At 40.8% G+C, this 22,422-nt stretch overlaps 2 protein-coding genes across 6 annotated transcripts; one reads left to right on the plus strand and one right to left on the minus strand.

Moving 5' to 3' along the window:
• Positions 1-171: 171 nt before the first annotated feature.
• Positions 172-14,991, minus strand: nlrx1 (NLR family member X1). Of its 5 annotated transcripts, none has more exons than XM_077541914.1 (13): positions 13,534-14,991; positions 13,348-13,404; positions 13,183-13,246; positions 11,638-11,744; positions 10,180-10,564; positions 8,435-8,666; positions 6,283-7,450; positions 5,673-5,856; positions 5,243-5,338; positions 4,511-4,597; positions 3,370-3,621; positions 2,171-2,381; positions 172-1,407 (listed from the first exon to the last, which is right to left on the minus strand). In XM_077541914.1, exons 3-13 carry the CDS (start codon positions 13,200-13,202, stop codon positions 1,270-1,272), a joined length of 2,880 nt encoding a protein of 959 aa, XP_077398040.1. In that variant the 5' UTR covers positions 13,203-13,246; positions 13,348-13,404; positions 13,534-14,991; the 3' UTR covers positions 172-1,269. The 5 variants fall into 5 exon arrangements, with proteins under 5 accessions (XP_077398040.1, XP_077398041.1, XP_077398038.1 ...); XM_077541915.1 differs by having other exon boundaries at positions 13,348-13,431; XM_077541912.1 differs by lacking the exon at positions 13,348-13,404.
• Positions 14,206-21,685, plus strand: efhd1 (EF-hand domain family, member D1). The gene is made up of 4 exons (XM_077541923.1): positions 14,206-14,636; positions 19,424-19,571; positions 19,754-19,888; positions 20,290-21,685. Exons 1-4 carry the CDS (start codon positions 14,329-14,331, stop codon positions 20,422-20,424), a joined length of 726 nt encoding a protein of 241 aa, XP_077398049.1. The 5' UTR covers positions 14,206-14,328; the 3' UTR covers positions 20,425-21,685.
• The last annotated feature ends 737 nt before the right edge of the window (positions 21,686-22,422 follow it).

A 22,422-nucleotide genomic window follows, 5' to 3' on the forward strand; every position in this document is an offset into this window, starting at 1 on the left:
TTTTTTTTTTTTTTTATCTTCTCACAAGAGTAAACATTTGCAGAAAATCGAAAGACACGCTGCATTTTGCGCAAATGCAGGACAACGCCCTTGATGAAAACACGAGTCAAACTTAATCAGCATTGCGCCATTTCTGTATTTTGTGTTTAATATACACAATACTGAATCAAATTGAGAAAGCAATGCGTTGGACTTTATTGAAGACAAACAGTTGGACAGATTCAAGTAGATTGGTATTCTTATAAAATCTTTTTTTTTTTTTCCAACAATAAGGTCAAAGATTTACAGTAAAAAGGTGGAAATTGAAATTCTACAGGCATAGACAATTGTTTTTCGTAACATAGAGGATTGCCGTTACTGTACTCTGTTATTAGGAAACATATGCTAAAATGAAAAGAAACAAATAAGGCAGAATTGAACTGTCGTTAATCTTCTGCAAGTACAAATATCCGTATCGGAAATATACACATAAAAATTTGTCACTTAAAAGAAACAAAACAAAACAAACCTACAGCCAAAAAAAATAATTATAATCATCAATTGCTCTCCAAAATTCCAAAGACAGAGGCAACATTTTATTTGATGGCTAATCCACATGACACATCCTTACAATGTTTAAAACGATTTATTAACAGAAGGTACGGTGAGGAAAATGATATTTAATCTGCTTCTGTTATTAGCTTATTTACACACAAAAATCCTGATGTCTATTTTCACTTCAAAAATGATTTAATTTCAACATTCAATTTCAACGTTTCACTTCCTCAGACTCGCAGCTGTCACATGAAACCCGTTTTTAACCATTTTACTGTAGAAACAACCGACAAAACGGTTCAACAATTTGCTAGCTTTGAGCTGCTGACGGGCAACATAAATGCTGACGGGGGCCATCTTTTTAAATGCAAGAACTTTTTTTTTTTCTACACGAATTAACTCAGAACTTTAATATTATTGATAATGAGGTACTACGTTTGTCCCGCATATCATTCCAAATGTGCAAAAAAAAAAAAAAGATTGTGGCTACTTACATTGAAGTTTAAGGCAGTATAAAACGCAGTGTAAGTGCAACTAAGCAATGTCTGCCATCTAGTGGTGATTGGTAATATTACAACTTAAAAACTACACTTGATCACTGCATATTCACATGCACCCATGGATTTGCATATTTACATTTTTTTTTTCTGGAGGACCACACCCCTTTGATGACTTTTAAAATGCATCCTGAGCTTTAAATTTAAAAAAAAAAATGTATTCCAGTTAGTGATTGTCTCACGCGGAGGGAGGCGTCGCGTCTTTCTCCAGCATGCGCAGCGTTTGCCGGACGCCTTTCTCCACCCGTCGGAAGTGAAGCTTTTTCAAGAGGCTCTGCTGCTGCTGACGTCCCCACTCCAGATCCCTGAGGAAGACCTGCGCAGGGGAGACGCGCATGACCGACGACGACAAAAACACAAAAATCACGCCGCCTTATCACACGCAATCATAAAACTCATAAAATGTAATCGCTCTGCTAACAATCACGTGACGGGGGTGCTTTAGTGTGAAAACTTTGGACTCGATGACATTGTTGACTTTCTGTGCAGGTTTGCGTTTCCAAAGGCGGATAAAGCGAATTGTAAATTAGTTTGTTTTTTTTAAGTCATCACCGTCTACTTTACAGTGCTACAAAAACAAACAAACACAGGCAATCAAATTGGGTGCCCGGCCCGGTCAACTTCTCTTTTGTTTCTAACGAAAACAGCCAAAATTAAAGTAACACTGAATTGCATCCTCTTAACTCATTCAATCCCAAAAACGTATAAATGTGTTTTTTTAATTAATACTAGTGCTGTCAAAGTTATAGTGTTAACTAATTAATGAATCACAAAAAAAATTATCGCATTAACCATTGTATTACCACAGATTCATCACACTATTAATTTTGACCACAGATGATCCTTTTTAGCCGACAGCGGATGGTTACGTTCAAGGTAGCCGCTCGACTTTGAGCAATAAGCATAACTACATGCATTCAAAGTAAAGCATTTAATAAATATTGACATAAGACTTTGAATCGGTAAGACTACCAAATGAACAATTCTGAGCTCTCTCTTAAAAAATAAAAAATAAAATAAAAGTCAATTTAAGCACAATTCCTTAGGCATGACTCGTCAGTATATTAGAAGGCGTTCACCTTCAGCTGCTGTTTGACACGTTCCCTGTCCCAGGAGGACGCGTTCTCGCGAATGACGCTGAGGATGGGGTGCCAGTCCTCAGAGAGGTCGGAACCCTCCGTCACGGCGGCCAGGACCCTCACTCGTCGCCCGCTGCCGTCGTGGCTCTTGGCAATCCCTCGGACATACAGCGACTGCTTGCCAACGTCACTCAGGGGGTTTAGGTACAAACTACACAAACAGACAAAAACACCGTTTTAACAACACAACTTTCTATGTTATTGAGGAATAAAATCATTATTATAAACATAATTTCCACCTTGCCTGATCAATAAAATGTCTATCTGTGGATCCATCGGTTTACTCGAAAAATAGTTGAGTTAAAAAAATAAAAATAAAATAACCCAATAGGGGTCAAAAAGGGACCAATTCAACCTTTTGAGTTACTTATTTAACCCAAATAAACTGGGTCAAAAATAATCCACAAAACAACCCAAACTGGGTTGTTGACCCAACTTTTTGGCAAAAAACTTGTTGGTCCCTTTTTCACCCCTATTGGATTATTTTTAGAGCTGTCAAACGATTACATTTTTGAATCAGATTAATCACATCTTAGAATTTTGATTAATCATGATTAATCACTGATTTCAAAATGCTTTTTTAAACTAAAACTAATACTGAAACTAACTAAACTAAAACTCAGCATTTATTGAAGAACTAAAACTGATTAAAAAAACTAACAGAACCACCCTGAACACTAATTAAAACTAACTAAATAAAAAACTAAAAAAAAAAAAAAAAAAACTCAAAACAAAATAAAAACTAAAATGGAAAATTCCAAAACTATAATAACCCTATTGCCATATTACAAAAAAAATTGGTTTATATACTGTACCATTTGAAAATAAATATGCAAAAGCACAAATCAATTTTTAGGACTAAACACAATTTCTCTTCATAACATGATGTGGCCCTTGCTTGATTTTCTATATGTGGCCCTCAAATGAAAAAGTTTGGACACCCCTGAATTAAATGAATAATAAACCACAAAGCAACCAATTTTGGGGTTGTTTTGTTGTTTTTTGGATTATTCATTTGGGTGGTTAATTGAATAACTCGAAAAGTTGTGTCGGTCCAGTTTTTGACCCAATTTGGGTTACTTTTGCCCCAACTGTTTTTTGTTTTTTTTTCAGAATTCAACGCCACTGTTTTCTCTTACTGCACAGTGTGAATGCTGGGATGTTCCCTGCAAGCGTCCACGAGCGCCAGAGCTGCGTTGTCTCCGATGTTGTTATAAGCAACGTTGAGCTCCTGGAGTCCAGAGTGCTGCTGAAGTCTCTGGGCCAGCTCGAGGGCCCCTTGGTCCCCAAGTCCGGTGTGCAGCAGGGACAGATGCCTCAAAGACTGGTTCTCCGGAAGAGCCTCCAAAAGATGGCAGGCGCCGGAGTCCAGCAGCGGATTGTCACACAGCCTGCAAGTGCAAGACAGGCAGAGAGTGAGACATTTACAGTATGCTATTTAATTTAATTGACTATATTGATGGTGACATATTGTGGCACAGGTACGATATTGAAGAAAGAACCAATTTGACATTAGCTGGAACTGAATGAATAAAAATAAGGGGATCCAACATGAGCAGATGCTCAATTTATTTCGATTTCATTTACTTTTAACCATCAATCAATTTTCTATACTGCTTGGCCTCAACACACCACTGAAAAATAAAATAAAAATAAAAAATCTACATATTAGCGTATATCAGGGGCGTCAAACTCATGTTAGCTCGTGGGCCGCATAGAGGAAAATATATTACCAAGTGGGCCGCATCGGTAAAATAATGGTATATAACTTAAAAACGATTGTCGGCTCTTTCGTTTTTGGGTTTTTTTTACGTGTAAAAAAAAACAAAAAAAAAACGTCTTTGGGACACTTAAAACATTAAAACAAAACAAAAAACACGTATTTACATGTTATTGGGAGCAAATGAGTTATAAGGACGCTATATCCTTTTCATATCTATTTGAGTTACCAGTAATTGAATTTGTGTCATATTTTAACACGTTTGTCGGTCTATAATTAAGAAAAATCATGATAATAATAATTAAGCAAACTGTAACTTTACGTTGTGCGTAAAATAATGACAATAATGACAAAGGACGATTCCCCCTGTACAAGTTGCATTGCTCATCTGAGGACTGCTTGTGAAATTACAATTCTTAATATATTTTGATTGTGGCCAGCTTTGTTACAAATATAGACATAATATGATGACAATTTGACAAATGATTGCAACATCATTGATTGATTGACTGATTATGAGACTTGACATATTAAATTAAGACAGAAATGTGTGGTCTTACTGGAGCACTCTAACACAACTTTTGGAGTCTATCAGCAGATCTCTCAGGAAGATGCAGGAGTCAGGCCCGAGGCTGTTAAACTGCAGACTGAAGACAACAGAGACAGGCAGGTGCAAAAACAAACAAAAAAAAAAATAAAAATCACAACCAACACAGCATGTCCATGCTGACTACATTGCAATTTTCATCACAAGTCAAGTAGTAACCCAGATAAGTGCTCATGTTGTGGACTGTTTAAAAGAAAAAAAAAAAAAAAAAACGAGGACAGTCAAGTTGCTGGACTACGAACGAAGTCCAGACATCAAAATCAACAGTTGGCTTTGTCTGTCTTTACTTTAGTTCCTCAGCAACCTCATGTTCATTGTCGCTACACGTTTCTGTTTTTTTCTACTTTCTTTGTTTGCTGATTCACTGAATCATTAGTTTGGGTCCTTTATTAGGTGTTATCAGAACTTACATAGTTTTTGTGAAGAGTAACTGATGTCGTCACTATTGACACTTACGCAAAATAGATTTAAAATCTTGCCTTGGCAATGCTTTTTTTTATTTATTTTTTTTAAGGATTATCTGGGTTACTTGGATTAACATGTGATTAAACAAATCATGTAGAAAATAGTGAATTATTAGTTAAGTGTGCGTCGGTAAAAACAACAAACACAAAACAAACATTGCCAGTCAGCGAAATGCAATCAAGAGAAAAAATAAATAAATAAATCGCTGCGTTTCTCTCACTTGAGCTTCCGACAGTGTCGAAAGGCAGGCGACAGCATCGGAAGCATTTCCCGGGTTAGCAGGCATGAGGAGAGGTCCAACTCTTCCAGCTGATAACTGCAACAAGACAACAAAAAGGTATTTCTTGCCAAATGTATTATTCCATTCGTGAGGTTCTTTTCAGCACTGGTTTCACGCACGAGTACATTCGGATTCCTTTTGAGCTTGGAACGTGCGCAAAAAATTGATGGCGACAACAAATACGCTTTGCGAGTATAAAGAGGGCTTGAGAGTGTGGCGCATTCGCCAGCTTTGCCAACATTCGCTCCTCAGTGGGATACGGGCTTTATGTTCGGTTTGCACTACAGTATTTCGATGCAAATTGCATGTCATACTTTGGAAAATGAACAAAAACTGCATATGAAAAAAATCCCCCAATACCCCGGCTTACCTTGGCGGGGCGCAAGAGAGCACGGAACTCAGCACGAAGCATTTGAGGGAGGTCATGCGGATGTTGTGGAGGCGGATGGTTCTGATTGAGGCCAGGACCTCAGCAGTTAGTCGGGGATTTTGGAACTCGTACAGAAGCACCAATAGATCCATCAACTCCTCTGGTGGCTGCGGCTTGTTGATTTCTAGCATTTAAAAAAACAAAAAAAAAACACTTTAACCAACAGGGATCTTTTCATAAAATAATCATCCATCTGCATTTAAGTGGAGTTTTTTAGAGCTGGTGACACCGTTTGAAACATCCAAACAATTTTGACATGACGACTCGGAGGGCTGTTCAGTCCGTCGAGACTTATTGGAGGACATCTTCTTTAACTGAAAGGTTTCAGCCAATCAGAGAAAGGGTATAAAAAGAAATGTTTTACTGTAATTCGAAGGCATTTTTTTTTTTTGAGCAGATTTTCAAAAAGCAATATCACACATAAGCGTGTTACCCAAAATGGAAAATGTCCGCCACACCACCACAAAAATCCACATTTCTCCAGAACCCATCATCCAATTTTTTTTGTAATGGAATTGCACAGCTTTAGTAGTAGTCGGAAAGGCGTTACCTCTTACGAGGTATTTCCGAAGAGCTCTTGTGATCTGAGCCACGGTGGCACTCTGGATGCTGCATCCAAGTTGCTGAAGGAGGACTCGGTTGCCGTAATGCAAGAGCCCCCCCATGAAGATGGGGTACAGTTCAAACGGCTGTCCCTCACTCTGTTGTTTCGATTGCGGCCCGTGAACTCCCAAGAGGCTTTGCTCAACCTGATCCAGAACGTCCTCGTTGTGGCTGTCTTCCTTGCGGAAGAGCTCGGCGGCCATCGTCCTCGCGATGTTGCCCTTGCTCCCAGTGCTGATTTTCTCATACAGCTTCGGGAAAAGCTTGAGCAGGTTGAAGACGGCGAAGATTCGCAGCGGGATGAACTTGGAGAAGATGTTGACGATGGCGCTGACGTCCTCCGTCGCCTGGCCGATGGCCACGGACACCTGCTTGGTCAGCTTCTCCAGAGCCGATTTATTCTCCCCGAGGACCACGTAGAGGGCCGCCAGGTACTCCTGCATGGCCGGGACGGCGAACACGTACCGCGTGGCGTCGTGCTCGCACAGCTCCGCGGGTAGATGCTTGCAAGTTTCGACGCAGGGGGCCAGAAAAAAGTCGAGCACGTCGGTTCTGAAGACGGCCAGCTGCCGCAACTCCTCGTCCGTCTTGGTCTTGCCTCCGATCCACTGCTCCATCTCCTCCTCCGAGAACGAGGTGCGCTTGTACGTCACGCCTTCGTACGCCAGTTTGCCGACCGTGCGGACCACGTACAGCATCAGGGAGCTTTGGAGATCCTGGCCGGGTCCGCTTGCCGCAGCGGCTTTGCCCAGCACCTCCCCGCCAAAGTTGAGCCTGAGGAAACTGGTGTAAATGCCGGTCAGCGTGCGGATGGGAGCCGCGGCGTCGGTGAAATGCAGGAAGTGCAAGGTGGCGCACGTGAGCCAGCAGTAGGACGGCAGAAAGCAGGCCGCGGCCAGCTGGCTCTCCCTCTGCAGGTTGAGGTAGAGCAGCTCGACCAGAGCTTGAGCGTCGTGTGCCGGCACGACGTCCCCGCTCTGCTGCAGGAGGCGGCTGGTGAAGTAGGCGCGCTGGCGGCTTGGGTCGTTGAAGCCACAAATCTGGGCATAGCGACCCACGTATTTCGAAGGGATGCGATCCAAGGCAGACAGTCTGGTGGTCACTAAGACACTGGCCTGAGAAACATACAACAGATGATTAGAATTACATTTTTTTTACAACAGGCATGGGAAATGCTGCTATTACTACTACAGTCGGTTTTCGAACATAATCCGTTCCAGAAGGCTGTTCTAAAAGCGATTTGTTCGAAATCCAAAACAATTGTTCCCATTATAATTAATGTAAATAATTTTAATCCGTTTCAAGTCTAAAAAAACTTTCTCCAAGTTTTTTTTTTTTTAGTATTTTACACCATAAACTGCACTGTATACTGTTTACCATAAATAGAAAGGTTTTATTTAGATATCCTATCTAAAATGATGGGAAAAAAAAAATCAATTTTAAAATCAATAGTTCTGCACACTAATTTCCTCTTTTCTTCACCAGGTTTACCACTTGCACTTGCCTTCTCTGGACCCATGATTCGGGGCTAATACATGATGCAAAACTAAAAAAAAAGATTTACGTAAATAACAATGAACAGGTCTGCTCCAAACCAACTTTGAACACTTTGGATGTGCTTCGGAGGAAGCATCCTGGGCATTCAAGTTACCTCGGCTCCCGTGAGTCACATTCAGGTACACACGGCTTTTTTTCAGTTTGGTCAAGAGCCGATTTTTATGGACGAGTTCTGAGACATAAAATTCTCTAATTTTCTGGTCGAAAACCGATTTGGTCGAGGTCGAGGTCAAACCGAGGTTTGACTGTATATTCATGTTTGTTTACAACTTGTTTACAGTTGTGAGTGGTGCAAAAGAAGCGAATTCACGTTGGGAGTGTACAGAACTCCAGCGATCAAACTTCTGGCAACAAACCATTTAGTAACTCGAGCTGCGAGCAGCTCTCAAAAAGGGCCCTCGCAGCCCGGGCCACTTTGTGGTACTGGCACATTGGAAGCAGAATTTCTTTGAAAATGGCATAATAAACCTTTTGACTTCCACTTGAATGAATAGAAACATAATTCCACAGAAGTTGGACGTCCAATTTGCATCTTGTTTTACCTCAGGGAGAAGGTACTTGCGGAGAAGGTTGACCACGACTGCACCGGCAGGCAGCGACTCGTTTGGGTCACCGCAAAGCTCTGTGGATCCAATCCTGAAGTCAAGCTTCATCTTTTCCATCCCATTGAATAAGAAGAGAACATGTTTGGCCTGGTCGCCCTCCCCACTCAGGAGAGGGTTGTTTTTCAAGTGCAGGTACTTCCGACTGACCAGGCCTCTCAAAGACGCATTCCTGGTCAAAATCAATCACAAGTAACAAAATCCAAAACTGTTCAATTTGCTTGGCACAGTCACGTCAACTCAACATTGCGGGTTCAATTCACAATTCACTTGCGTTGACATACCCTTGAGCAAAGACATGGAACCAGCTATTCTGGACACTGAGTCATTAGTAGGGATGTAACGATATCCAAACGTCACGATACGATATTATCGCGATATGAAGGTCACAATGCGATAATTATCACGATATTGTGGGGCGTTGGCGATATTTAAAAAAAGATCTCGGCCAATGAAATCGAGTCACTGTCTATTTAAGCTGTTTAGGAAATGTTCGTGTTGCCGGATTATTAACGCTGTTCATCGATGTGCTTCCGCAGCCCAGGGGGGCTTGGCATGCAGTCTTTGTTTTTCGTTTAGTCATGTTATGTGAATAAATAGTTAAAACCTTATTTGTGTCTGCGCCACGGGATCCAACCCAACAACAATGTTTAATGACTAGTCTTTGTCTGTAAACATTCACCCATGGTAGGTACTGTTTACCACAAAATACTCATGCGAGTGTGTTTTACTGTAAACATTCCTTCAGGCCCATCAGCCTGGCACACTTTTGTTTCATTTCTTGCAGTATGATCTTGGCAAAGAAACTGTAATTACTGTTACAATGCCTACGTATAATTTATCGCTCATCCTGTCCGGGGTCACAGAGGAGCCGCAGCCAATTCCTAGATTATCTAGAGTGAAAGGCGGGGTACTTCCTAGACTGGTCACGATTTAATCACTGGGTTGACTCATAGAAATATGCTCACATTTATGGACAATATGACAACTCGAGACCTCGAAGAGCTGAACTTAAAAAGGACATGCGTTTGGACCAGAGGTAATAGTGTATACACGGTAGGGGTGTGAATTGCCTCGTACCTGACGATTCGATTCGTATCACGATTCACAGGTCACGATTCGATTCGATACCGATTAATCCCGATACGAATTTATAAGTCGATTGTTGCGATTTTTTTTCATTCAAATTTAGAAAATACTAATCAGTAAGCTTGTAGAGTGTAAGATTTATATGAAAATGTATTATTTATTTATCTGAAATTTCAGTCTTATAGAGGTTGTAATCTGTTTCATGTTTGAACAGCATTAAAATAAAATATTAAGGCTTAATGTTCCGTTCATATAACATTCTTCCATGCTCAAGGTGCGAATCCTAACCCAAAGTCAGACGTTTTGTTGAATATTTTTCCATTAAAAATGGAAGATTAAAAATCGATTCACACACACAAAAAAAAAAAAAAAAAAGGCAATGATGATAAGACGTTGAATCAGTAAGACTACCGAATGAACAATTCTGAGCTCTTAAAAAAAAAAACAAAAAAAAAAAAAAAAGATTTTTTTTATTGAATCGATTCGAGAATCGCGCGATGTAGTATCACGATATATCGCCGAATCGATTTTTTTTTTTAACACCCCTAATACACGGACACATTTAATCGAATGATACAAAAAAAAAAAGGTCATACTTGGTTAGCTCGCCAAGATCCTCACAAGAAAAGGGAATCAGCAGCTTGAAGTCAGTCAGCGTGGTCCCAGCACACCAATCCAGCACCAGCTTTCGGACGATGGTGCTTTTGCCGGTTCCGACCGCTCCGTACAGCAGAACGTTGAGTCCTCGCTCCTCACGCTGCTCTTTATTGGTTTCGAAAAGCTGCTCTACAGTCACGGAAGGGCCCGAGGAAGCCTGGATTTTCAAGCTCAGGATTCCGGCTTTTTCCTCCGGCTTCCTCTCCAGAATCAGCGGATCCACATGCATCGTCTCTGGGCTGAAGTAGCCTCCAAACTGCTTCTCTTCCTGGGGAAGATGGTTGAACCATAGCAACAGCTTCCTCTTGTGGATCTCAGTCACATCTACACACAGTGAATGAGACTGTTAACTCTTTTACTGCTACACGTTATGGGGGAAAAAAAACAAAAAAACTCCACAGTGCCATTTTGCCAATTACGAGCATTCATCAGATTCTGTCACATTTCATTCTAATTCCATGCACTAGCAGCCCATTGAAAAGAGACAAAATGCTGCCATCTGCTGGCCATAGTTACGTGGTGTTTTTGATTCCACAACCCATTGCTCCGTCAATTAAAAAAAAAAAAAAAAAAAAATGTAGATGACGTCATTTCACGTTTATGGCAGCATACATTGTGATTTTACTAATCGTTATTAAACGTTTCTGGCAGTCAAAGAGTAAAAAAAAAACAACAACAAAAAACCACATTTGGTTTGTTTAAAGAGTTGGCTCTCAACCCTATCCAGCCTGTTTTCCATATCTCCTTCAGCCAACACAGCTGAGGCTCGTTATCAGGCTTCATGCGGAGCTTGCTGATTAGTTGATCGTTTGAAACACCCGTGTTGACTGTTGGAGACATGGAAAACAGGCTGGATATGGATAATAGTGACGTGTCGGTCACGAACGAATCAAGTCTTTTGAACGGCTCTTCAACGTGAACGATGGGAACTGAGTCTTTTGTCGAGAGCCGTTCATCCCCCCCTGAAAAAAAAAAAATGCTTAAAAACAAAAAACAAAAAAACATGAGAGCCAGTCTTTTGAACAGTTCTTTTACGTGAACTGCTCCCGAACGAACGGCTCCCCACGAAAGAGCCAAAAGTCCCATCACTAATGAGTAACGCCAGGACCGGTGGTTGAGAACCACTGGTTTAAAGAATCTCCTAGTTTCCAGCCTCATCTGAAAAATAATTTTGGCTGAGAGTTATGCATACGAACGATAACTTAAATTGAAACAATACTTTACTTAAAGCCGGATTCAATGATGTTCTCGAAAAGTGGAAGCCAATCATCTGTTTGTCACGTTTAAAAAGCTTCAACTTCTCTATCCGTTTGGTAAAGGTTCCCCTTTGCCTTATCGGTACATTTCTGTCAATACGTTTGAATGGCGCTAAAGAGTCATCAGAATGAGCCGTTCACCTGGTTCGACTGTCGTGGAGCAGACCTTCCTGCAGTACAATCCGGCACTTGGGTAGAGACAAGCGTCCGCTCTCCTCTTCCAAAATACGAAAAGATGACTCAACTGTCTGAGGAAACACACAGCCTGATCATTCTGGTCAGTTCATCGGGAAATCGTTGTTCATACACTTGATAGGACGCTCCACTCCCACAACCAAAAAGGTGACTTTCCTTGCATGACACATCCAGTTCTTGACAGTAATTCTGATGTCATGCATGTCATAGACGCTTCGTGGTTTAGCCCCAGCCCTTTTGCATGGATGCGAAATATGCCCTTTGCCTGGAGCCCACTTTTTTTGTATTCATACAGCTGTATTGATCAATACAGAGGAGAAAAAAAAAGGGTATTTGTAATCTTTTTCACCAAAAAGTGTTTTGATTTCAAACTAAGTGCCATTTATTTGCGTTCTTGTGTCCCTTCGTGACCTGCTAGTGCACAGTGCGCTGCAGTTTGAACAAGGGTGTGTAGACTTTTGCATGCACTGAAGCTTCCCTTCACCACATTTGTAAACTGGTTTATTGACTGTGTTGATTGTGTTTACAGAAATTACTGCTCCTACTGTCTTTCTTCACTACGTGAATAAATTTAGCAATAATTTGGGATGTCCTTTTTTTGTTTTGATCTCCTTCACGTAATGATTTAAAGCAGAAAAACTGCTGCCAATGTCCTGCTTGCAGGTTCAAACATGTATATTAACATACCTGAGGCACTGACTGTTGAATTTAAGAGAGCATACCAAATTATCACCCTTAGTTTGAACTAAAGCATTTTCAAGGTTGCTCTTTCATAACATGCTGTTTTTTCCCCCATAATCATGAGAACTCAAATGCCATCATTTCCAGACCCATTCATACACATGCACTTAAAACATCCCCTTCAAGACAAGCTGTCACATTGTTTACACGCTTGCAGATCAAGTAAAGTCAGACAGGTCTGTACACTTTGATAAACTTATTAAAAGATTATGGGTTGGACTTGTGCATGATTCACGGTAGGAGAGTTCCCATGGAAATGCGCATTAGAGCGTGTGCATTTTGTGACATTCAGAGGGTATTTTATGTATTTATTTTCTGCATAGACATCATCTGTGATGACCACAGAACTAGAAACAGAACTCAAGTTGTAGAAAAGTGGTACACAGATCTCGGTCCAGCTTTTAAGTACAAAATGGTCTCCCTGCCTAACTATATGACACAATGCAATACATACTGTAAATATGTCACAGTTAAGGTTGAGTAGGCTACATTCACAAGTTTTTCGTTTTAAGAAGAGACTTTTCTTCAGCTCACCTCTTAGTATTGTACATCATCAGGCAGAATCAAAGGGTGAGTCATTTTATTTACTGTTATTTACATAAAGTTTAGCACTTGACTACGACTTCAGGAGTTTCCAAACTTTCCAGAATCCACGTCTTGTCAACGTTTCATTTGTCGGTGGAGAGAAGGAAGCTCTGCAGTGGTGAGCAAAACAACAAACACAAAGTTGTACATCATTGAAAAACTTACCGCTGTAGCGAGGAGCTCATCCTGGTCTGCTACAATGCCCGCGGAAACTTCATGCGGGTTTTAGCTGGATGGAAAACATTATTAATACAAGGCACAGCAATCTGAAACAACGAAATTATTTGATCCCGGTACAGTACACTGGTAGGTTTCGAAAACACGACATACCCGCAGTCATTGCTCCCGTTATAACGACAAATTTCTACACACCTCCCACGCCGAACTCTAAAACCGCAGTTGCATTCAGAGAACCTTACGTGTAAATGACCTTTATTGACAGTGTTCACACTGACAGCTGTCAATGTAAACTGGCAGAGGAAGCGACAAATATAGATAACCAATGTAGTAACGTACCTCTTTATTATCTGCAGCAGAGCAGTATCCGGTCGCTGTCACCGATTAAATGTCGTTCATTGAATGGTTTTCCTCATCTCAGCCAGTTGTCCTGCCTGCGTCCAGTCTCGAGTGAAACCATTATGTGATTCATTAGGCTTCGTTCGCTTACCTAGAAGGAAGTGCCTCCAATCTGTGTCCGCAAGCGCTGCTTCAAAATAAAACTGAACCACAACACTAAATAATATGTGAACGATACTGTATTTCAAGTCGGTTATGTGAAGTAACATTAGTGTTAGTGTACGTCTACTTTCAGAACGGCAAACTTTAAGCTGATATTGCATTGATATTTATTTCTATGGAAGAAACTTCATACTTTCGACTACGGTGAAGTAAGTCGCCTCTTCGTTTTTACGGCGTCAAGCTAGCCGCTCTTCATTTCAAGTTCGCCCGTTACTAGGATTTAAGGTAGTATGCGCGAATCACTTTTAACCACGAGACCGCCATATTACCGCTCCCAAGAAACCTTTCTCGGCATACGATCCTATACATTTACAGTGTCGAGATTGGAGAACATGTGAGACAGTACTGAGTAGAAACAGTATGATTTATAGTGTTTTAAATGTATTAAACATAAACAAGAAGACTTCACTCGAGCTTTATTTTGAAGCACATTGAGCGGAAGCTGCTTGCGTCATGTGGGCGAGACACGTCGTTTGACAGTAGTAGCACTACACTACAAGCGGATCCCAAGCTCCCTTCACATTCTTTCGAGTTTTGACAGTCAGTCGCTGTGCGCAACGTCCCCGAAACAGTATGGCGTCGGAAGAGCTCGCTAAGAAGCTACAGTCACGGTTGGCCGCGTCGGAGGAGGCCGAGCAGAGGCCGGAGCCCGAGGAGACCGAGAAGAGGCCGGAGCCCGAGGAGACCATCGTCGCGGCCAAAGAGCAATCCGAGGCAGCTTGTGGCGACTCTTCGTCCGAGCTGTCCGCTAAACTAAACCGCCGGCTGGACATCAACGAGGGAAACGCTCCGCCTCGGGCTAGCCGCGTCTTCAACCCCTACACGGAATTCAAGGAGTTCTCCCGAAAGCAGATTAAGGATATGGAGGGGATGTTCAAACGGTAAGATGGATTTTTTTTTTATTCACGATATGTTCGAGCCGACGGTAACGTCGTTTGCCTCCTGGGCACACCGAAGCGTGTCGTCCTCTCGTGCGGATTGAGAGGAATGAGCCGAGGAAGCTCGTGATGAGATTATGATGGAGATGCTGACGCGTAGTTCCCCAGGTGAAAACACTTGGCTCTTTGATAAGTTAATTATTTCCTCATGTGCTAGGTGCACAGGCCTAACTGCTACTCACGTGTAGCGAACATGGGCGAGCCTCAACCTTCCAGTTTGTACTCTATGCTTCTTTGGCGTCGCGTCTTGTGGTCTGTTAGTCTAATATGTTTATGGCCAAAGTAATCGTGTCATCTGGGAAGAAAAATCCCCCTACTACTGGTCGAATTAACGAGGCTAATTCCTACGTCACGCTCAGACCAAACAGTAGGGGGTTGAGGCAGTAATTTGGGAAAATTACAGTTTGGAGATAGAGATCAGTTAAACCTAGCGTTTAGACACCCAACACTTGTCTGTCATTTCCCCTTTTTTTTTTTTTTTTTTTTTTTACTCTCAATGTCAACTTGAAAAGCAGAACTTAAAGGCTTGTTACCCAAAGAAAACTGAATGCTAGCGGTGCACTGATCGCTGTTTTGAAAAGTCAAAATCGGCGAGATGAGATCGGTGGAAAAGCTTTGCTTTATTTTAAGGGATCGGCCGATTCCCCCCGCCCAGCATTAAAGGAGCATTGTGAATTTTAAAATATTCATGTTAAAGAATTTTCTACTTAAATGCCCTGACCTTTTTTTTTTTTTTTTTTTAAACAAGTAAATCCAATTTACATCAGTAAATGAATATGAAGTAGGCGAGTGAATAAAGACATTTTATGAATTTGAAATCAATGAATAATCATTTTCATAACTTGTAAATAAATACTCCTGATTACTTTTTCCATAATTGCCCGGCCAGCCCTAACGTTTACTGTAAAATTCAAAAAGCGAACTAACCATTGTTTTGAAACGTGAAAGCACTTGTAATGTTTCACCAGTACAGTTTAATTATTAATAACTGACAGTATCATCATGAGTGGGGCACAGTCGTATTGTTTTGGAGGGCTTTGCTATTCACATACCAACGTACCAAATGCTAATAACATTTATCAGTAATTCCAAGTCTGACCATTTTTTGGATTTTTTTTTTTTTTTTTTAAACAATCTGGTCTGTCGTCTTCTATTGAAAGGGTTGTTGAAGGCTAAATTAACCCAGAATAATGTTATATTATTCCGGGTTACTTTAGCCTTCAGTAACCTTTGGTCAGTCACGTCGCAAATACAGTAAAATAAAACGACTTGGTCTGTTTAAAATGGGCGTTTTTTTTACTGAGAAAATTGTTTTGTCCCTAAAATAGGCTTTAGTAGTAAAATGAATTGTTGCAATTGCAAGTGAGCATGAAAACTTGAGCAATTTAAAACACTTGATGAATCGTAGGCATGAAGAGAATTGTTCTTCATCATGATGTAAAACAGACGCATGTAGCTCAACAGTTCAGCTTTGTTTGTGTTGGTTCGAAAAACGTCATTTTGCGTACTGTCAAATGTCGCTATTTTGAACTGAATCTGCTGTTGATTGTGGAATGGGTATCGGCATCATATTTTCTCACACATTTTCAAGCTATTTTAGGAATTGGGTTTGTGGGACAAAAATTGGATCTGGGGATTTAAGCTTTCAGGGCTTTAGACCACAATATACTGATGCGAATTTGCTTTTGCCCCTAGCTAGTAGTTAGTCAAATGATGATGACTGCTCTTTAGAAGACTGGTTTTATTGTTTTGTTTTCCACCGAACTGCTCTTGTATCCATAAAGTGGGACAGAGAGTTCTTAATAAATAGATATGCTGCTGTTACAAAGTAGGCATCGTTCTCCCACCGCGTACAATTTAGTTTCATAACGTGGACCGGAGGATATTCAGTTAAAAATGCCTTTTAGGTTCATTTATTTGGCAGCACTGATCCCATACACGGCTTCACATTCACATGGAACAGACGCCACCCACTGACCCATTTTCTTCAACAGACTGCTTTCCTTACGGCAGAATGTAGAATAAATATTTGAACTTTGACCCTTTTGTTGGGATGGCACCTTAAAGGGATACTTCAATTATTGAGCCCATTATAGCAATAAAAAGTTCATATTTTGTCTATAATTAATTTGATACTCTCATTATTGTTCAAGTACAATTAGTACCTTTCAAAACACATTTTGCAACTTGCCGTCGACTGAAAATGACATCACAAGGGCTCAGGTAACCAATCACAGCTCCACCTGTTTTCTAGGTTTGGTCATGTGACATTCACAAGCCGAGCTGTGATTGGTTACCCGAGCCCACGTGATGTCATTTTCAGTCGACAGCAAGTTGCAAAATGTGTTTTGAAAGGTACTAATTGTACATGAAAAATAATGAAAATATCCAATTTATTATAGGCAAAATATTCATGTTTGACTACCAAAAATGGCTAAATAAGTCAAGTATCCCTTTAAGTATTATACATACAGTTTGAGCAAAATAACTGGATGGTTGCAATACTGACATACATTTGCTGAGAAAGTGAGTGAGTGAGCCATCTATAATTAATAGCGAAAAATGAAAACAATGTTTCTCACTATAGCTTCTTACAGGCAACAGGTGAGCATACAATAATAAAAAAAATTGATAAGTTCAGCTCTTAAAAAGAAAACGTGCGCACACATACATACAATCATAATACATGTAAATAAAAACATCAAGACTTTTTACAAGGCATTGGGCTCAAATAAACATTTTTTTTTGTAATGGGTATTTCTTGATGTCACAGGATTCTGATGTGCGGCCATTGCTGGAAGATTGCAAGGGAATGTGGGTCCTTTGTGCGCCCCTGGCACCCTCGAAAAGGAAATCAAAGAAAGGGCTTGTTGTGTCTCATGGACGCGTCATTCCAAGGGAAAGGGACCACTTTGGCTCCATTAAGACCCCTATCACTATTGATATTACTGGCCCATTTGACAGGGTTTTTCCTGGCCCAGATTGAGTCTCATGTGGTACCATTTTGACCGTTCGCATTGGATATGAATTGTACGTATGTCTGTTAACATTTAAAGCGGCACCCATACTTGCGTTTTAAATTCATTCCGTGTTGACACTCGTAACTCAAACCACTCGTATCTCAAATCAACTTTCCCCTTTGAAATGAATGGAAATGGCATCAGTCTGTTGGAGCCCCCAAATAACACCAGCAAGTTTTTGTGTCACGCACGCACACACACACACACGGGATATATTTTCACTGTTTAACTCATTCACTCTCAGCCATTTTGAAAGAAGCAACCTCCTTCACTCCCAGCTGTTTTACTGGATTTTGACTGATTTTGCAAGGCCCATAGAATATTGTGTTCTATTTGTTATAAAAACATGGAACTTACCAAAAGAAAGACTAGCATCTCTTCTTTCATCTTGAAAAAAAAAAAAAGTATATTTCTATCTGTTTCCGTTTTGCAACAATTATCATAGGAATTTCCTCATGATTCAAAAATCTGTTTAAAACAGTGGGGGAAAGTTTTTTAGAACATGGCCCTGGTTGATCTCTTATACTCTGCTGCCACCTGCTTACCTTTTTTGTAACTACAATTGATTCAAGCATTATCTTCAGTTCAGAGGCTGCATCAAGGCGTTCTGTAAGCTCTAGCATAAAAAAACAACAAAAGAAAAAAAAAGTATAAATATGTCTTTGGGAGCAAATGAGTTAATATACAGCAAAACCAATTTATGGGCAGGGCTTTACAGTGCAGGACGTGCTGTTGTTTGGCAGTTGTTGGAACAAATGTTGAATTGTGACGTAGCAATGGATGCAGCTGCTGTCAAATATAGATTATAGTGTATAGCTGCGTCTTGTGTATGGGGTCACAATCTGAGCATAATGAAGGCCAAACCAAAGGTTTCCTATCGGACTGATCTACAGTATGTGGTGAAAAAAATGGACCTTTTAAAAGGCCTTGAATTAAACAATGACTTGTTTCCTGGTGGCAGCCGATAAGTCTCCAAGGTCAACAATCCAAACCAGTGCACATGCGTGAACAGCTGCTGAAAGCTTCTAAAAATACATGTACTAATCAGACGTGAGGCTCGTGGCTCACCCGATTGCTGGAAACAGCTGGCTCCCAGAATCGACTTTGTAATATCAAGTCGAAATGGATCTTTGTTTGGGCAACAATCCTATTCCTGTTACAAGTTGACGTTGCCACGAATGAAACATGTTCTTGTTGTCGGTTGATTCAATGGAATGTGAAGTTGCACTTGTGCAATTAAAGATTGCGGGAGCTGTGCAACCATCATTCTGTTTTCATCACTGACGGATACCAAAACATAAAAATGCGGTACTGTAAAACTCTAAATGGCAGAAATCACACTCGTACTCAGACCTTAGAAGAAAGGCAAAATAGGCAGTGGAACAGTTAGTTTCTTTGCTCGGGACATTTTGTGGCCTGGGGCTTGTGGCTGTTGCGCAAAAAAAAAAAAAAAAAAAAGTGGTCGATTGTTTTGGCTGATTATAATCCGTGGCCGATTAATCGGTTGCGCCCTACTTGGCACATTACTTTGTGGGGTCAAAAAAAAAAAAACTGTATTAAAAGTATCGATTCATGGTTTTATGAATTGATATTGGGCTATGAAAAGGAATATCGATTCGATATCGATATATGGATATTTTAGACCCAGCCCTAGTTATCGTAACTTCAGGTTCAGTTCCCTAAGTGAACCCGACTTGTGCTTTTTTTTAGGTACGACACTGGTAAAGATGGCTTCATCGACCTGATGGAGCTGAAGCTGATGATGGAGAAGCTGGGGGCTCCACAGACTCACCTGGGCCTGAAGAACATGATAAAAGAGGTGGACGAGGACTTTGACGGAAAACTCAGCTTTCGAGAGGTGAGTGCGGTCGCAAACTTGGTCCTCGGGGGGCCGGGAGCCCTGTCGGTTTTTGGAGGTTTCCCCCTCTTCCAACACAAAACCGATTCCAATCAGCAGTGTCGTTATCGGGCTGACGCGGAGCTCGCCGATGAGCTGATCGTAGACTCGCGATTCAACAACTGTCGTGCGCCTTCCCACAGTTTTTGTTGATCTTCCGAAGAGCAGCGGCGGGGGAGCTGCAAGAAGAGAGCGGCCTCATGGCGCTCGCCAGACTCTCTGAAATTAACGTCTCCGCCGAGGGCGTGAGCGGGGCCAAAGACTTTTTTGAAGCCAAGGTACGTACGTGCGTGCGAGGTCTCGTTGCGCTCAAGCCAGGCAAGTCGCGAGTGATGCAGTTAAGTCATCAATATGCACTAGCAGCTTGATTACGAGCAGGTGTTGCTTTAAGAATTACTGAGGATTTTCTGCTCCTGCCATATTTTCCTTTTGACCCTCTTAAGCGCTCTTGCACCTCATCTTTTTGCCCTTCTATGGAAATCAGCAGGAAGCTTATACTTCTGCTGACTATGTGGGTTAAACTGGCATCTGTGTGAAAGAACAAGTGTGGCTATTTTGACCACATACTTCGAAATAAATGCACCCCTTTACAGAAAAGTTGCCTTCTTTTCAATTCTTGACCGAGAGCCGAGCAAAGACAAAGACAAAAGAAACGATTTGCGTTTGTGTGCGTCGCCAGGTGCAGGCGCTGTCGGTGAGCAGCAAGTTTGAGGCGGAGATCCGAGAGGAGAAGGAAGAACGCAAGAAGCAGGAAGTGGAGAAAAAAGAGAGGCAAGCCGCCTTCAAACAGCTGCAGTCGGCTTTCTGCTCATGACCGCCGTCACGGGAAGCGGACGGCCGAACCTGAGAATGCACGTTCGATGTTAAGTCAGACTTACGATAATCATCAGAATTTGGCACTTTATAACAAAGTTAATGAAATATTTGAGCGATGTTAACACAATGGAAAGGTAAAATGCACTACATAAGAAGAAAACAGTTCGGGACCAGTCGAAATATGCGTACTTGTGTGAGCGTGCCATTGTATTACATTTCCATCTTCAAGTCAGAAATACTCGTTTCTTTGTGTATTCCATAAACACTGTACTGTTGTCTTGCATGCCTTTATTGGCTTGACTGTATTCTGTCTTTTATTGGGTCTATCAAGTGTGATGTTCCAGTACGGTCGTGTTGTTCCATCCTCACTTTTTTTGTTCTTAAATACCATTCAAATGTGTGTTTATTAGAGAGAGACACTTAGTATGTTTGTTTGACTAATATATTTCAAAACATAATTGCATGACAATATTGCTTCACTAGGTGGGTTAAAAAAAATAATTAAAAAATGCAATGTTAGCACCTAACTTTAGGCTCTTGGGTCAGTCTTTTTTTTAAATTTTTTTTTTAATTAATTATTACTATTAATAGGGCTAGGTCTAAAATATCGATATTCCTTTTCAAAGCCCAATATCGATTGATAAAACCATGATTCGATACTTTGGATACAGTTTTTTTTTTTTTACCCCACAAATTAATGTGCCAAGTAGGGCCCGACCGATTAATTGGCCACGTATTATAATCGGCCGATTATTGGCCATCAAACATCGGCCTAAACAATCGACCAATTTTTCCCTTTAAAATGTTATCAAAGAAAGCCGAAGTTTCTGACACTATGAAAGTTCCCTGAATGCACCATTTTCCTTGCGTAGCATTAGCAACTAGTACGTGTGTAGCGTATGTTATTCTGTTGTCACGAAGCGTTCTTTAAGCTGTCGAATGACAACGCAGTTGGAGTTAACTGTAAAACTAAATACACGATGTTAGGAATCGCATCCGTTGTACAAAACGCGCTTCGTTTTTAAAACATCGCTAGCGTAGCACAAACAGGAAGTTAGCAAATGCTAATGGGAAGTTAGCATCAACTTCAGGGAGTGTTTTTTTTTTTCCTTCAAATAACGAATCGAATCGAGTCGATTTTGGAAATCTTAATCGATACCCAGCCCTAACACGATTAACGTGAATCTTAAGGCCACCTCTTCCTACATCATGCCATTCCACCCCTGAAATTAAATTATTAATAAAACTATTCCATGTTTTGTGTTGTCTGATCAAACTGAAACAATGACTCGCACCATTATTTTGTTTTATTTTTTATTTTTTATCAAGGTGTCATGACACAAAACATAAAAAGCCTGAAGCAGCTGCATCATATCACATCAACAAAAATATTTGTGCATCTTTGAGATCAAATCATTTATCAGATATGTCCGGAATTATTTGTCCAAACCCTTTCTGTGAAACATTTTGAATTTATTTCCATATGATTCAAGTATTGATCAACCTTTCTGTGTTTACAGCTCTTTATGGCAGCCTACTTTTGTTAAGTTGATGTTGATTTTGAACGGCGGTGGGCCGTTATGACGAGCAAGGTCGTCATGACTGGCCGACATGTACAGTACAATGTAAATTCTCGTATTTGTTCCATGACATCATATTCATTCTTTTCCAGTAGTTTCTAAATGTTGTTTCTCTTTGTGACGCTGCTTCCAGTAATTTGTGTGTTCATCTTCGATTTGAAGTCCCGGGCACTTAAGAATTACGAGTGCTGACAGTTTTAACTTCAACTGTTATCATTCAGATTTTCAACTTTTCAACACAAAGCAAACATCAGCATTGTTCTATCATCTTGATTTGTTGGTCAGAGCAGAACTGACAATTTTTAGTCCCCAATGGCGGTGGAAGGAGAAATTGGACAAACATACTTAAATGGCACGTTTTTGAATTGATGGTTTCCATAATTGCGATGTTATCGTCATGGTATGCCCGCCACTGA

The sequence above is a fragment of the Festucalex cinctus genome, chromosome 13 (assembly GCF_051991245.1).
Source record: "Festucalex cinctus isolate MCC-2025b chromosome 13, RoL_Fcin_1.0, whole genome shotgun sequence".
NCBI classification, from domain to species: Eukaryota; Metazoa; Chordata; class Actinopteri; order Syngnathiformes; family Syngnathidae; genus Festucalex; species Festucalex cinctus.